This window comes from Erinaceus europaeus, chromosome 18, assembly GCF_950295315.1.
Source record: "Erinaceus europaeus chromosome 18, mEriEur2.1, whole genome shotgun sequence".
In the NCBI taxonomy this organism is placed as follows: Eukaryota; Metazoa; Chordata; class Mammalia; order Eulipotyphla; family Erinaceidae; genus Erinaceus; species Erinaceus europaeus.
Window position 1 is genome coordinate 54,010,026 of NC_080179.1, and position 14,338 is coordinate 54,024,363.

Consider the following 14,338-nt stretch of genomic DNA (forward strand, 5'->3'; position numbering starts at 1 on the left):
CACATACTAGCAGCTTATTTATGACCATGAATTTTTTTTAAGTAGGGAGACCCTAAGTTTCAGGCAGTCACTTTTCCCATAGAAGCGATGATGATTTAAAAGATGCGTTATCCTTCATGTGAAGATCCTTTAAGTCTAGGACTCCATCACTCAGCCTCCACAAATCAGCCCATCCTCACGTCCTTATCTCCAGGAGAATGTAACTGGAAAAAAAAAATTCTTTTGTTCAGATTTAGATGCTCTTGTAGGAGGAGAAGTTGGAGGTCTGGAGTTCGGCAAGTTACCATTTGGTGCCTGTGAAGATCCTATTAGGTGAGAATTTCAATCTGTTATGTGAATAGTGGGGCTTTACATTTTAAAATTATATTGGTAATGATGTTATTGTGCTTTATAATACTGCAGCCTCCTGGAGCAAGTGTAGTACCAGAAATAAGATGCACAATCTGCCCATTAGCTGTTTTCGTTTCCTCTATAATGTTATCAATAAGCTTTTTAAAAATAAATTTATTTATTTACTTTATTGAGAGGGATACAGAAAGAATACATGGGGAGGGAGGGAGAGACTGACTCCAAAGCACTGCTCAATTTTGGCTTATGGTGGAACTGGGAAATTGAGCCCGGGACCTCAAGAATCTCAGACATCAAAGTCTGTGTTGTCATTATACTGACTTCCCCAGTCCATAAATAAGAAGCTTTCAAATAAGAGGATTTTCAAACTGAAAATACCCAAACAAAAAATATCAGGGTGATAGCTTAGCCATAGGACTTGTCTTTGAGAAACCCCAGGTTTGATCCCTAACACTACCAATATCCAGAGCTGAGCAGTTGAGAAAAGAAGAAAGGAGAAGGGGAAATGGCAGAACGGCTCCGTGAGGCGGCTCTACTGAGCATATATTGACAACCGGGTGTGCCACCACCCAGCCCAGTTGATCACTTTTATAGCTGTGTAGCTTGTCACGCTATGGTTAATAGTCATATTTTGTTGATCCATTCATCATCTGATAGGCATTTTATTTGTGTGCAATTTTTGGCTATTATGTAAAGAATTTTTTTTTTAATGTCTGCAAGACTAACTTCATTTGAATGTGCTACCATTTGCTTAATTGGCTGTTTTCAGTTTATTGTATTATAAGTAACACCATTTTAAAATAGTTGTAAGGGCAGCTATAGGTTTTTTTCTTTTCCTCTTAAAATTCATTTCCAGAAATCAAATTGCTAAACCAGATGATAGTAAGGTGTGCACTCATCTAGTTACCTAACCCGTAACTAGATGGTATATGCAATACTTTCATTTTTTTTTTTTTTTAATTTCTTTTAGTGAACTTCATTTAGCAACTACATGGCCTCACCTGACTGAAGGTATTATTGTGGATAATGATGTCTACTCGTAAGTATGTTAAGAGTATACATTGAAATTCAAATCTTTCAGTAGAATAAAGTAATTGCTAAATGTTAGCAATTTTTCTATCATTTTTTGATCAGATTACTTGATTTTCTTACTTTTAGAGATAGTTTTAGACTGATTAGTACATACTAGAAATGTGTTTTGGGCTGCTTGTTTTGGTGATATTATTTTTAATTTAGAGGTAAGGAAAAATCTGTATTTTAACTTGGTTTTAGTAAAGATATCTCTAAGAACTTTGCGATTAAATGCATAATTCTGGGTGGTTGGGCTGTAGCACAGCAGGTTAAGTGCACATGGTGCAAAACTCGAGGACCAGCGTAAGGATCCCAGTTCGAGCCCCCAGCTCCCCACCTGCAAGGGGTTACTTTACAAGAGTGAAGCCGGTCTGCAAGTGTCTATCTTCCTCTCCCCATCTTTGTCTTCCCCTCCTTTCTCCATTTCTCTCTGTCCTATCTGGCAACAACAACATCAATAACAATAATAATAATAACCACCACAATGACAAGGGCAATAAAAAAGGAAAATAAATAAAATACTGAAAAAAGAGAAAAGAAAAATGCATTAATTCTGTTTAACTTTTTTTTTTAGCTGGTAAGATACTGGGTTGTTGTTAAGATACTGGGAAAGTGGGAGTCAGGCGGTGGCGCAGTGGGTTAAGCGCACGTGGCGCAAAGCGCAGGGACCGGAGTAAGGATCCCGGTTCGAGCCCCCGGCACCCCACCTGCAGGGGAGTCGCTTCACGGCGGTGAAGCAGGTCTGCAGGTGTCTATCTTTCTCTCCCCTCTCTCTCTGTCTTCCCCTCCTCTCTCCATTTCTCTCTGTCCTATCCAACAACAAAGTAACGTCAACAATGGCAATAATAACCGCAACAAGGCTGCAACAACTAGGGCAACAAAAACGGGGAAAAATGGCCTCCAGGAGCGGTGGATTCATGGTGCAGGCACCGAGCCCAGCAATCACCCTGGAGGAAAAAAAAAAGAAAAGATACTGGGAAAGTCAGGATGTATTTTCCTTTGCAAAAGGAAAGCCTCTGGGCTCCCACACCACAAATCCACTGCTCCTGGAGGCTATTTTTTTTTTCCTTTTGTTGCCCTGGTTGTTTCATCATTGTCATGGCTATCATCATTGTTGTTATTGATGTCGTTGTTGTTGGATAGGACAGAGAAATGGAGAGAAGAGGGGAAGACAGAGAGGGGGAGAGAAAGATAGAGACACCTGTAGACCTGCTTCACTACTTGTGAAGCGACCCCCCTGCAGGTGGGGAGTGAGGGCCAGGGACCTTGAACCGGGATCCCTACACCAGTGCCTGCACTTTGCGCCATGTGCGCTTAATGCAGCGCGCTATCTCCTGGCCCCCTAAAAGACACTCTTTAAGATGATTGGGACCAGGAGATAATCTCACTCAGTAACAAGTATATTTTACCATGTACAAATACCCAGATCTGAGCTCTTAACATCACATAGCAACACTATGCACAGCACTTGGGGAAGCTTCATGAACATTGAAGCAATGCTATGGTGTCTCTCTTCTTTGTATAATTATATGTACTTGCTTATTTATTATTCCTAAAATAATAATTCTTTTTTAGATTATTAGTATATATTGTGTATTCAGAATCATTTTGTATGTGCTTTTAGATGATTTGTTTTGAAGTTGGTCTTCTTGAGTTTTTTGCTTTAGAAATTTGATTACTTAAGATTTTATTTTTCAGGGGCCAGGTAGTAGTGTACCTGGTTGAATGCACATGTTACAGTACTCAAGGACCTGGTTCAAGCCCCTCATCCCTACATGTGGGGGAAGCTTCTCTAGCAGTGAAGCACTGCTACAGGTGTCTTCCTCTCTCTACCACCTCCTTCCTTCTCAATTTCTTTGTCTCTGTCCAATCAATAAACAAGTCAGTAAAAATTTAAAGAAGATATTATTTTTCTACAACTAACTCAAATAGGCTGATGCATCTGAATAGCAGTATGTTCAGGAGTGGTAAAATGTATTGTTCATCATACTATATATAATGTTTTCATTAGACTGCGTGTTGATAAACTTGTGAGTCTTGCAGATCGTCATAACTAGGGCCTTATGCTTATTGTTTTAGTGATTTGGATCCTATTCAGGCTCCTCATTGGTCTGTTCGAGTTCGAAAAGCTGATAACCCTCAGTGCTTACTGGGTAAGATGTATTAAGTTCCTTTCTTGAAATTCTAGCGACCTGCCTTCCTTTTAAGTCAAAACACTAAATGCGTTCTTTACACTTCATTTCATATATCTAAAAATTATTTTTATTCTTGTTGTTTGTTTTTGTGGTTTTAGTTAATACCCTTAAAAATCTTAACTAGTTGTCAGTCCTAGATACTCTTGATAACACTAGCAAGATTTTGATTTCTTTTCATTTTGACCAATCTAAACATCAATATTCTGTGATTTTTTTTTTAATGGTTTGAAATTTATTCTTCTGTTACTTTTAAATTACTAACTCTTACCTCCATGACGTAATCAACATCTTCCATTGTGGTTTAAAAAAGAACAAAAAATAAAGTTAGGCATACATTGTTTCTAATCCCAGTTCCATCAACCTGAAACACATTTCTCAATCTCTTCAAATCTTAGTAAAATAGAGATAACAATAGTGTATATATACTCCATACAGTTATTGGGAGACCAAATAAGGTCATGCACTTGTTTGTGTTTCACATATAACATTCTGACTATCTTTATATGAAGACATTCAGAAAATGAACTATGTTTATTCAGAAGTTGTCAATGAATTCTAAAACTTAGACTAACTCCCAAGTATCTAATAATTTTACTACTGATTATTAAAACACCAATTTCTTCATACAAATATCTATCCCTCTCTTTCTCTCTCTCTCTCAGTTGCAACCAGTGTTATCATAGGGGCTTGGTACCAGCATTATGAATCCACTGCTTTCAGCAGCCATCCTCCCATTTTTTTTCCTTCCCCTTTCTGTTATACTTGAAGTAGGGTTTAATTTTGTACTTGGTAGGTTCTTTGTCTACCATGTCTTGGCAAATAGGTTTTGTGAGGAGATATGTACTTTATAGAACTGATTTCCATTGGTTAAGTATTAAAATGAATATATATATATATATATATATAATTTTTTTTTTTTACCCTATATAGGTGACTTTGTTGCTGAATTTTTTAAAATTTGCCGTCGAAAGGAATCAACTGATGAGATTCTTGGTCGATCCACATTTGAGGAAGAAGGAAGAGGTGACTTCTCAAAATTTAAACGTTTGTTTTTAAAAAGATTTTATTTATTTATTAATGAAAAAGGAAGAACAAGAGAGAAAGAACTGAACCAGACATCACTCTTGTACATGAGTTGTTGGGTATTGAACTCAGGACCTCATGCTTGAGAGTTCAATGCTTTATCCACTGTGCCACCTCCTGAACCACACATTCTTTTTCCTTTTTAAAAATACCTTTTTTTTTTTAAAACATTCTGTTTATTTATTAATGAGAAAGATAGGAGGAGAGAGAGAAAGAACCAGACATCTTCCTGGTACATGTGCTGCTGGGGATCAAACTCAGGACCTCATGCTTGAGACTTCAATGCTTTATCTACTGTGCCACCTCCCGGACCACTTTTTAAAATTTGTTTATTGGGGCATTAATTTTTTACAGTTGACAGTAAATACAGTAGTTTGTATATGTATAACAGGTCTCATTTTTCCACACAACAATACGGCCCCTGCTTGGTCCTCTGCCATCCTGTTCCAGGATCTGAACTCTCCCCCGCCCCCACCCACCCATGCCAGAGTTTTTTACTTTGGTGCAGTACACCAACGTGGACCACAAAATTTAACCTTTTTATTGGTATATTTTCCTGTTGGTTTTCTGGTTTATTTTCTCATTTAAATTAAGTCAGAGAAGCAAGTTTTTATGGACTAAATAGTTGACATTTCTCTCCAAGGTGTACCCAGAAACCCTAGGTCTATTTAATAAGATATTTTTAATAAAAAAATATGATATTTTGAATGACAGCTAATCTTTTCAGTTTATTATTACATGAAGGAGTAACACTAGTCCAAATTAAAAGCAGACCCAAATTGGTTATATGGTGTTATATTATATAAGATATGAGGTCTTTGTGACTAGGGACTAAAGGGAAATGTACTCATTTGCAGGGAACTTCTCACTTAAGCTTCAGTAAGCAAGAAGCACTTAAAACTGTGAACCTTTAGCTAGTTGTCCTTAGCCAGTCCAATCGCTAAAAGAACTCATATATGCTTTTGTACTAGTCACCCCATGGCTGAATTACGTTTCCATATTCTGTATGCTCAATTATAATACCATTACACACAAAACCATTTTCTTCTTAAACGCTGTCACTAGTTTCTTTTTCTGTTAATCATCAGTGGTCCTGCTATTTCTCTATTCTTAAATGGATGTAATCTTCAATGCCAGCAGAGAGGATGTTATCATCTCTACTTAGATCAGCAAAGGGGTTGAAAGAGTGAAGTTTGGGAGACTGAGGGGAAGTTTCGGAGTCCTCAGCAGTGACTCACTGACTAGGGCATCAGTTCACTCATTCCTTCAACTAAGGCTTTTAAAAATAATTTGTTCTTATATTTTATTCTTTTTACAGAAATTGCTGATATCACACATGCTTTGTCAAAGCTGACAGAGCCAGCACCAGTTCCAATTCATAAATTATCAGTTTCAAATATGGTACATACTGCAAAGAAGAAAATACGAAAACATAGAGGTGTGGAAGAGTCACCACTGAATAATGATGTCCTCAACACCATTCTTTTGGTAACTAACATATGTCTATGTGCATACTCATTTATTGATCATATTTTTAATCCTTTCCATGTAACAGGCACTGATTTAGGAATATAAAGTGAGTAAGATAAAATCTCCTCATTCAAAGAATTTCTACGGGGTAGTGGGAAGAAGAAAAGTAAACAGTAGTTATAATACCATGCTGTATTGTATTTTTGAAAACTTTCTTTCACTACAGTTTAGAGATCCAGTCTCTGAAATATAGTGGGGGAATAGGATGGCTCTTTGGTGTAGTGTGGGAATGGAACCAGCCTGGAAGTCATACACACTATGGATTTAAGCCTGATTTACTATATGATTTTTGAACAAGTCCTCTAACTTTAGTGTCTGAATCTATAAATGCCGGGCTAGCATGGGGGAGATCCCGGGCTAGCGTGGGGGTGCCTCTTCCCAGGCGCATACTGTCTGGGTTGGAGAGAACTCGACCGGAGCCAACCTGGGCTGCTACTCACTCAGTGACAAGAGGGAGATGACTCAGGAACCAAACACATGGTGGCAAGGCAATGCAAATCTTTATTGATCAGAGAGCCAAGGCTTTTAAAGGGCAGACCCTGAAGTGGCAAGTTGGAAATGGAAATGGCTAGGAAAGGGGTGGAGAAAGGCTGGAAAGGTAGGAACTTCCTTAGCAACTATTGTGAGGGTTTTAACTGGTAGGATTAATAATATCCTGCAGGCAGGGAAGGTCTTGAGGGTAGAAAGAAGATAGATCAAAAGAATGGAATGGGTGGGGATCTTTCAGGCAAAACAATGATTATGTAGTTAGGCCATAGTATCAGGAATGCAGGGTGGAGCAGGGGGAGCTAGATTTTAACGAGGAGCTGTTTTAAGGAATGCCACGCTCCTGGAGGCAGAAAAATGCAGAGTGCTTTGTGAGGCTCCTCACAATTTCCCGACATATAAATAAGGCTAATTAAACAGTTAAACCTTATGAAATTGTTGTAAAGATGAAAGGATCTAAGGAACTTCTTTTATACTATGTGCTATTTAATAGGCTTTAGTTAAGGGGTAACTTTTTTTTTAAATTTCTTTATTGGGGAATTAATGTTTTACATTCGACGGTAAATACAATAGTTTATACATGCATAACATTTTCCAGTTTTCCATATAACAATACAGTCCCCGCTAGGTCTTCTGTCATCCTTCTTGGATCTGTATTCCCCCCCCCCCCAGGGGTAACTATTCTTACAGTTATTACAGTAATTGTACTTTAGGCACTTTTGGCATTCAAACTGTCCTGGGGAAAGAAAAACAAACTTTCAAGAACAGTGAAAAGAATACTGGACTTGGAAACTTGATATTAATTTTTATCAGTTATTTATCTAAACAATATTTATTATTATTACTGTTACTGCAAGCTTGTAAGGTTCTTCCATCTTTTTTTTTTTAATTGCCTTTATTTATTTATTAGGTAGAGACAACCAGAAATTGAGAGGGAAGGGGGAGAGGCAGAGAGACACCTGCAACACTGCTTTACCACTTGTAAAACTTTTCCACTGCAGGTGGGGACCAGGGGCTTGAATGCAGGTCTTTGCACATTGTAACATGTGCCCTTAACCAGATGCACCACCGCCTGGCCCCAGGTTCTTCCATCTTTATTTTTTAAGTTATCTTCATAATGCTTTTCCATAGGGGTTATATCAGTTTACATTCTCCCCAGCAATGTACCAGAGGCCTTTTTCCCCCCCACATCCTTTCCTATATTCATTATATATATGAAAAAAACAAACTCTTAATTCCTAATTTTGTCTAGTTTCAGAAACTCTGTTATGAATTTAGGGGGGGAAATTAGAAAACAACCCATATAGTATAGAATTGACTAGATAGTATAATAAAAATTTCTTCATTGTTTTATGGGTATAAAACCATTACGAAGTTAGATAATACATTAGGGCATAGATATTGAATGTCTGAGCCTTCAGGTTCTATGCCAAGTACCACCATATATCAGAACAGAGCAGCGCACTGATCTATTTAAACATGTATATGTGTGTGAGTATTATATATAAATAAATAAAAACCTTTTCTTAAAGTCAAATAATGTTTTAAATTATTTTAAATGTCTTAAATTATTAATAATATGAAATCAACAAAATAGGAAATTTGGTTAAAAAAAATGTAATTCTCTTTCTTTTTTTGTGTGTATGTGTGATTTTGTTCCTGTAAGTTCTTATTCCCTGATGCCACTTCTGAGAAACTATTAGATGGTACATCCGTAACAGACAACAATAATCCTCCACCAGACAGTGAAGAATACGTAAGTTTATTTGGAATACAGTACTAAAATATTTATAATACATTGAATGTAGGGCCCAGGACTATATAGTTCAGTGGTAGATTGCATGCTTCATCTGCAAGGGTCAGTGGGCTCAATCACTAGCATGTGCCCTGAAAGATATATTTAATTTCTAGGGCATTGCTGTATTTTTGGTTTGGTAATGTGTTTCTTATTTTAAAAAGGTCATGACTACCCCCCCCACACACACACACACAAGCACACTCTGATAATATAGCCTGGTATAGAACATTTGCATATATGCTTATTTAAGTAGCAAACAATAAAAAAGATAATAAAAAACAATAAAAAGACATAAATACATTGTTCGTATGCTACTAAATTTAGATTTTCAGTGAAATCAAGTTTATGTCTTCAGTAGATTTTTTTTCTGTGTATTTTAAAACTAGCCTTAAAAGAACATGATTTTAAAAAAGATTTATTCATCTGTAAGAGAAAGAGAACAAGAATCAGAGCATCCATCACCTTGGTGAAGCTAAGGATCAAACTTGGGACCTCATGCTTAAGAATCATAAATTATAGCAGTCATTTCTGGGAAGTAGATCATGAAGTAATAAAAGCAGAAACATTTACATTTTTCTGAAATTTGTTTACTTATTTTCCTTTTTAAGTACTCAGCAAATATCCTTGTGATTTGAACACCTACCCCACACAGTAAAGGCATAGTGCCAGGCGCTGAGGCTAGACTGATGAAGAGGTGTGATTTCTACAACCCTAGAGTTTTCTCTTTGGTTGGTGAGTGGGACAGTAAACAGATATTACTATGACTAATTTAAATATTATTCTAATAAATTTTTCAGTTGAAAATTATAATACATGCATATACTTGACTCAGATATAGATTCTATATAATTTTGATATGTTCTTTATCAGTTAAAGAATCAGTTTTTTTTTTCTAAGAATCAATTGTTTTCCAGGAAGTAATTCAGTTGAAAAAGCACAGATCTTCCATACTTGAAGTTAGTGGTTTGATCCCCAGCATCACATGTACTGTGCAATGGCTTTATTTATTTATTTATTTATTTTTAATTTATTGCCATCAGGGTTTTTGCTGGGACTCCGTGCTGGCAATACAAATCTACTGCTCCTGGTGGCCTTTTTTTTTCCCCCCTTTCCTATTTTATTGAATAGAACAGAGAGAAATTGAGAGAGGAGGGGGTACAGGGGGAGGGGGGAGAAAGAGAGAGATATACCTGCAGACCAGCTTCACTACTTGTGAAGCATCCCCTTTGCAAGTGGAGAATAGAGGTAACCCAGGTAATTTTGTTGGTGGTTGTTTTATTATTATTATCATTATTATTAATTGCCACCATGCTTATTGGTAGGACTTGGTGCCTGCACAGTGAATTTGGTGGCCATTTTTATATTTGAACAGAAAGAAATTGAGAGAAGAAAAATACCTACAGCACTGTTTCATTGCTTGTGAACCTTTCCCCTTGTACATGAGGGTGTTTGAACTGGGATCTTGAGCATGATAATGTGTGCGTCAACTGAGTACACTACTGCCTAGCCACCACATTTGCATTTACATTGACATTTTCCTTTTTTTAAATTTTTTTCCTTTTTTCTTTATGGCCACCAAGGTTATTGCTGGAGTTCAGTGTAGCACTACAAATCCACTATGCCTGGGGCCATTTTTTTTTTTCCATTTTCCTTTTTTCTTTCTTTATTATTTCTTCCTTAATTTTTATTAGATAGGACAGAGAAAAATTGAGAGAGATACGGAGGGGGTACAAGAGAGGGAGAAAGAAAGACACCTGCAGACCTGTTTCACCATTTGTGAAATATCCCTCCTGCAGGTAAGGAGCAGGGGCTCTAAGCTTTTTTTTTTTTTTTTTTTTTTTTAGTTTCTTTATTGGGGGATTAATGGCTTACAGTTGACAGTAACCTACAATAGTGTGTACATAACATTTCCCAAGTTTTTTTTTTCTTTTTATAGTTTATTTATCAGTGAGAAAGAAAACCAGACATCGCTCTGGTACATGTTCTACCAGGGATTGAACTTGGGACGTCATGCTTGAGTGTCTAATGCTTTATCTACTGCACCATCTCCCAGACCACGCATTTCCCAGTTTTCCACATAATAGTTCAACCCCCACTAGGTTCTCCTTTGCCATCATGTTCCAGTACCTGAACCCTCCTACCCACCCCAGAGTCTTTTACTTTGGTGCACTACACCAGGTAATATGCTTAACCAGGTGCACCACCACACCCCATTTACATTCTCAATTTATACAATTCTAGTTTTATTTTTTCTAGTTTTGACAAATGTATGTTCATTTGTAATTAAAGAACTTCTTACAATAATGTGATGGTTGTAATACTTAGTATAGACTACATATAAAGGAAAGTAATAGCATTACCAAACTATTCATATAGCCTTCTTTTGTTATTAATATAATTGTAGAAATCTTAAGGGACTAGATGTTGGCACACCTGGTTAAGTGTGCATGTTAAAATGTATAAGGACCCAGGTTCAAGACCCTGGCCCCCACTTGTGGGGGTGGGGTGGGGGAAGTTCCTTGAGCATTGAAGTAGTGCTGCAGGTGCCACTCTCTTGCCTCCTCCTTTTCCTCTCCCCCTTCCCTCTTTTCCTATGTCACAATCCTTCTCTCTTTATTTCTGCCTCTATCCAATAAGTAATAGATAAAAATATTAAAAAGAAAAAAGAAATCTTGAAAATATGTAACAGCTTGAAAGCAGTTCAGGTAGTAACATATTAGACATTTGATGAAAATTATTTTTGGTAGAGTGATTTTAATATTAAACTCTGTCCCAACACACTTTTTGATTATGCATGTAAATATGTTAACAAGTTTTGCTTTGTTTCTGTTTTGCTAATTTAGAATCTCTACAATCAGTTCAAATCTGCACCATCTGACAGTTTAACATACAAACTGGCTTTGTGTCTTTGTATGATCAATTTCTACCATGGGGGATTGAAAGGAGTGGCACACCTCTGGCAGGAATTTGTTCTTGAAATGCGTTTCAGATGGGAAAACAACTTTTTGATTCCAGGGTAATATTAATTTATAGTTGTATAGTAGAATTTATTTTTTGTCAGCTTTTGCCTTTAGACCAATTAATTCTCCTAGTCTAAGAAATATGCCTTAAGAAAGTAATTTTTTAAAAACTTTGAACATATTATATGTTCAGAGTTATTCACTGAAGCAAATTTATTTTGGTAAAAAAAAGACATAAAAGGGGCCGGATGGTGGCACACCTGGTTGACCACAAGTTACAGTGCTCAAGGACCCAAGCCCTGGTCCCCACCTGCAGGAGGAAAGCTTGCATGCAAGTGGTGAAGCAGGGCTGCAGGTGTCTCTCTGTCTCTCCCTCTCTACTACTCCCTTCCCTCTCAATTTCTGGCTGTCCACCCAATAAGTAAATAAAGAGAATGCAAAAAATGTTTTTTAAGTTTAAAGAAAGAAAAGAGACAAAGAATGGTTAAGTGATGGGCTGGGGAGATAGCATAATAGTTATGCAAAAGACTTTTATGCCTAAGGCTCTGAGGTCCCAGGTTCAATTCTTAGCATCACCATAAGCCAGAGCTGAGCAGTGCTCTTGTCTCTCTCTGTATCTCTCTTTCATAAAAATATATAATAATAAAGTAATTTTTTTATGATTCTATCTTTTTTTAATTTTATTTTTATTTATTTATTTATTTTTTTGACCAGAGTACTTCTCAGCTCTGGCTTATGGTGGTGCGGAGGATTGAACCTAGGACTTTGGAGTCTCAATCATGAGAGTCTCTTTGTAAAACCATTATGCTGTCTACCCTCACCCATAAATTTTTTTAAAAAAAACAATGGTTAAATGATATCTCTCTATAGTGGAAACTTATTTTCAGTCTATTTTTTTTCCTTAAGAATATCTGACAAATGTGATGGCATGTTAATATTTGAAGTAGAATATAGAGTTATATTTACAGAATACTTTCAACTCTGCTGACATGTGTGTTATGTATGTGTGAATCACTGTAGAGAAATAAAGATAAATGTTAATAGTAGTTTTTCTGGATGTGAAATTATATTCTGTTCTTTGTACATTTTTTAATATTTATTTATTTTCCCTTTTATTGCCCTTGTTTTATTGTTGTAGTTATTGTTGTTGTTATTAATGTCATCGTTATTGGATAGGACAGAGAGAAATGGAGAGAGGAGGGGAAGACAGAGGGGGGGAGAAAGATAGACACCTGCAGACCTGCTTCACTGCTTGTGAAGCGACTCCCCTGCAGGTGGGGAGCCAGGGGCTCGAACCGGGATCGTTAGCGCTGGTCCTTGCACTTTGCACCATGTGTGCTTAACCTACTGCGCTACCGCCCAACCCCCTCTTTGTACATTTTTTCAACCTTCAATGATGAATATACATTTTTATTGTTGCAGAAAAAACATCTTTAGAATTCTTAAGTTTAGGAGGCTAGATGGTAATGCAGCAGGTTAAGCGCACATGATATGAAGCTCAAGCACCGGCATAAGGATCCTAGTTCAATCCCCCAGCTCCTGACCTGCAAAGAGTCACTTCACAATTGGTGAAGCAGTTCTGCAGGTGTCTATCTTTCTCTCCTCCTTTCTATCTTACTCATCTCTCTTTATTTCTGTCTGTCCTACCCAACAACAGCAATAATAACAACAACAATAACAGCAAAAAATAGAGAAAAAAAAAAAAAGGCTGCCAGGAGCAGTGGATTGATAGTGCAGGCACCGAGCCCCAGTGATAACCCTAAATGCCAAAGAAAAAAAAAATCATAAATTTAGATATCAAACATCTGTAATTTTTACTATGATTTATATTGACATTTCACTTAATCAGATGGAAAGGTTTAGTTTGTATGCATGCTGATTTAAACAGGTTGCTCAACTATCTATTCCTCCGTCTAAGGAAGAATTAATGATATGGGCAATATAAAATGGTAACTGATCAGAAATGTTTGCTATTATGTCATTTGCTTAGCTGTTTATTCTTCTGGTTCTCACCAGTTTGTTCTGCAACTTATTACAGTTCTAGAAGCATCTTGATTATAAGGGGATTTTTCTCTTTCATTACTGGGGACACTGGTGATTTAGAAGTAAAGGCACTGGGGCTAGGTGGTGGCATACCTGGGTAAGTGCACATGTTACCATGAACAACGACCTGGATTCAAATCACTGTCCCCCACCTGCAGAAGGGAAAGCTTCACGAGTGGTGAAGCAAGGGTGTAGGTATCTCTGTCTCTCCTCTTCTCTATCCCCCATTCCTCTCGATTTCTGGCTGTTTCTATCCAATAAATAAAGATAAAAATAAAAAATTTAAATTAAAAAATTTACTTCATTTGTTTTCTTGATAGGACAGAGAGAAATTTAGAGGAAAAAGGAGATAGGGATGAAGAGAGACAGAGACACCTGTAGACCCACTTCACTTGTGAAGCTTTCCCCCTGCAAGGACCTTAGGCTTGAACCCAGGTCCTTGTGCACTGTAATGTGTGCACTTAACCAGGTGCACCACTATCTAACCCCATTACTGGTTTCTTTCCTTCCTTCCTTCCTTCCTTCCTTCCTTCCTTCCTTCCTTCCTTCCTTCCTTTTTTTCTCCATCTCTCCAGCCTTCCAGCCTTGCATCCATCTATCCTTTCAATAGAGCACCACTGGTGGTGCCAGGCACCAAGCCTGGAACCTCTTGCATGCTAGCTCTGTGTGCTACATTGTGCTGCTTCCCCGGTTCTTACACTCTATTATTATATTTGCTTTTGTGATTTATGAGTAGGATGATAAAATTTTGATCTTTTAATCTTACTTTCTTCATCTTAGTAGTCTTTGCATTAGGATTCTTGGCTTTTCTTATCCATATGACT

General features: G+C 37.2%; 1 protein-coding gene and 1 pseudogene across 3 annotated transcripts in view; one reads left to right on the forward strand and one right to left on the reverse strand.

The window, feature by feature from the left end:
* Nucleotides 1–14,338, forward strand: part of RAB3GAP1 (RAB3 GTPase activating protein catalytic subunit 1) — a 73,913-nt gene that overhangs the window by 33,448 nt on the left and 26,127 nt on the right. For all 3 annotated transcript variants that reach the window (XM_060178030.1, XM_060178031.1, XM_060178032.1), the window contains exons 9-15: nucleotides 231–312; nucleotides 1,319–1,387; nucleotides 3,499–3,572; nucleotides 4,545–4,637; nucleotides 6,016–6,185; nucleotides 8,380–8,469; nucleotides 11,355–11,527. In XM_060178030.1, coding sequence (XP_060034013.1) covers nucleotides 231–312; nucleotides 1,319–1,387; nucleotides 3,499–3,572; nucleotides 4,545–4,637; nucleotides 6,016–6,185; nucleotides 8,380–8,469; nucleotides 11,355–11,527 — 751 coding nt within the window. The remainder of the gene's footprint in view (nucleotides 1–230; nucleotides 313–1,318; nucleotides 1,388–3,498; nucleotides 3,573–4,544; nucleotides 4,638–6,015; nucleotides 6,186–8,379; nucleotides 8,470–11,354; nucleotides 11,528–14,338) is intronic.
* LOC132534349 (eukaryotic translation initiation factor 1-like) lies at nucleotides 5,567–5,925 on the reverse strand (annotated as a pseudogene).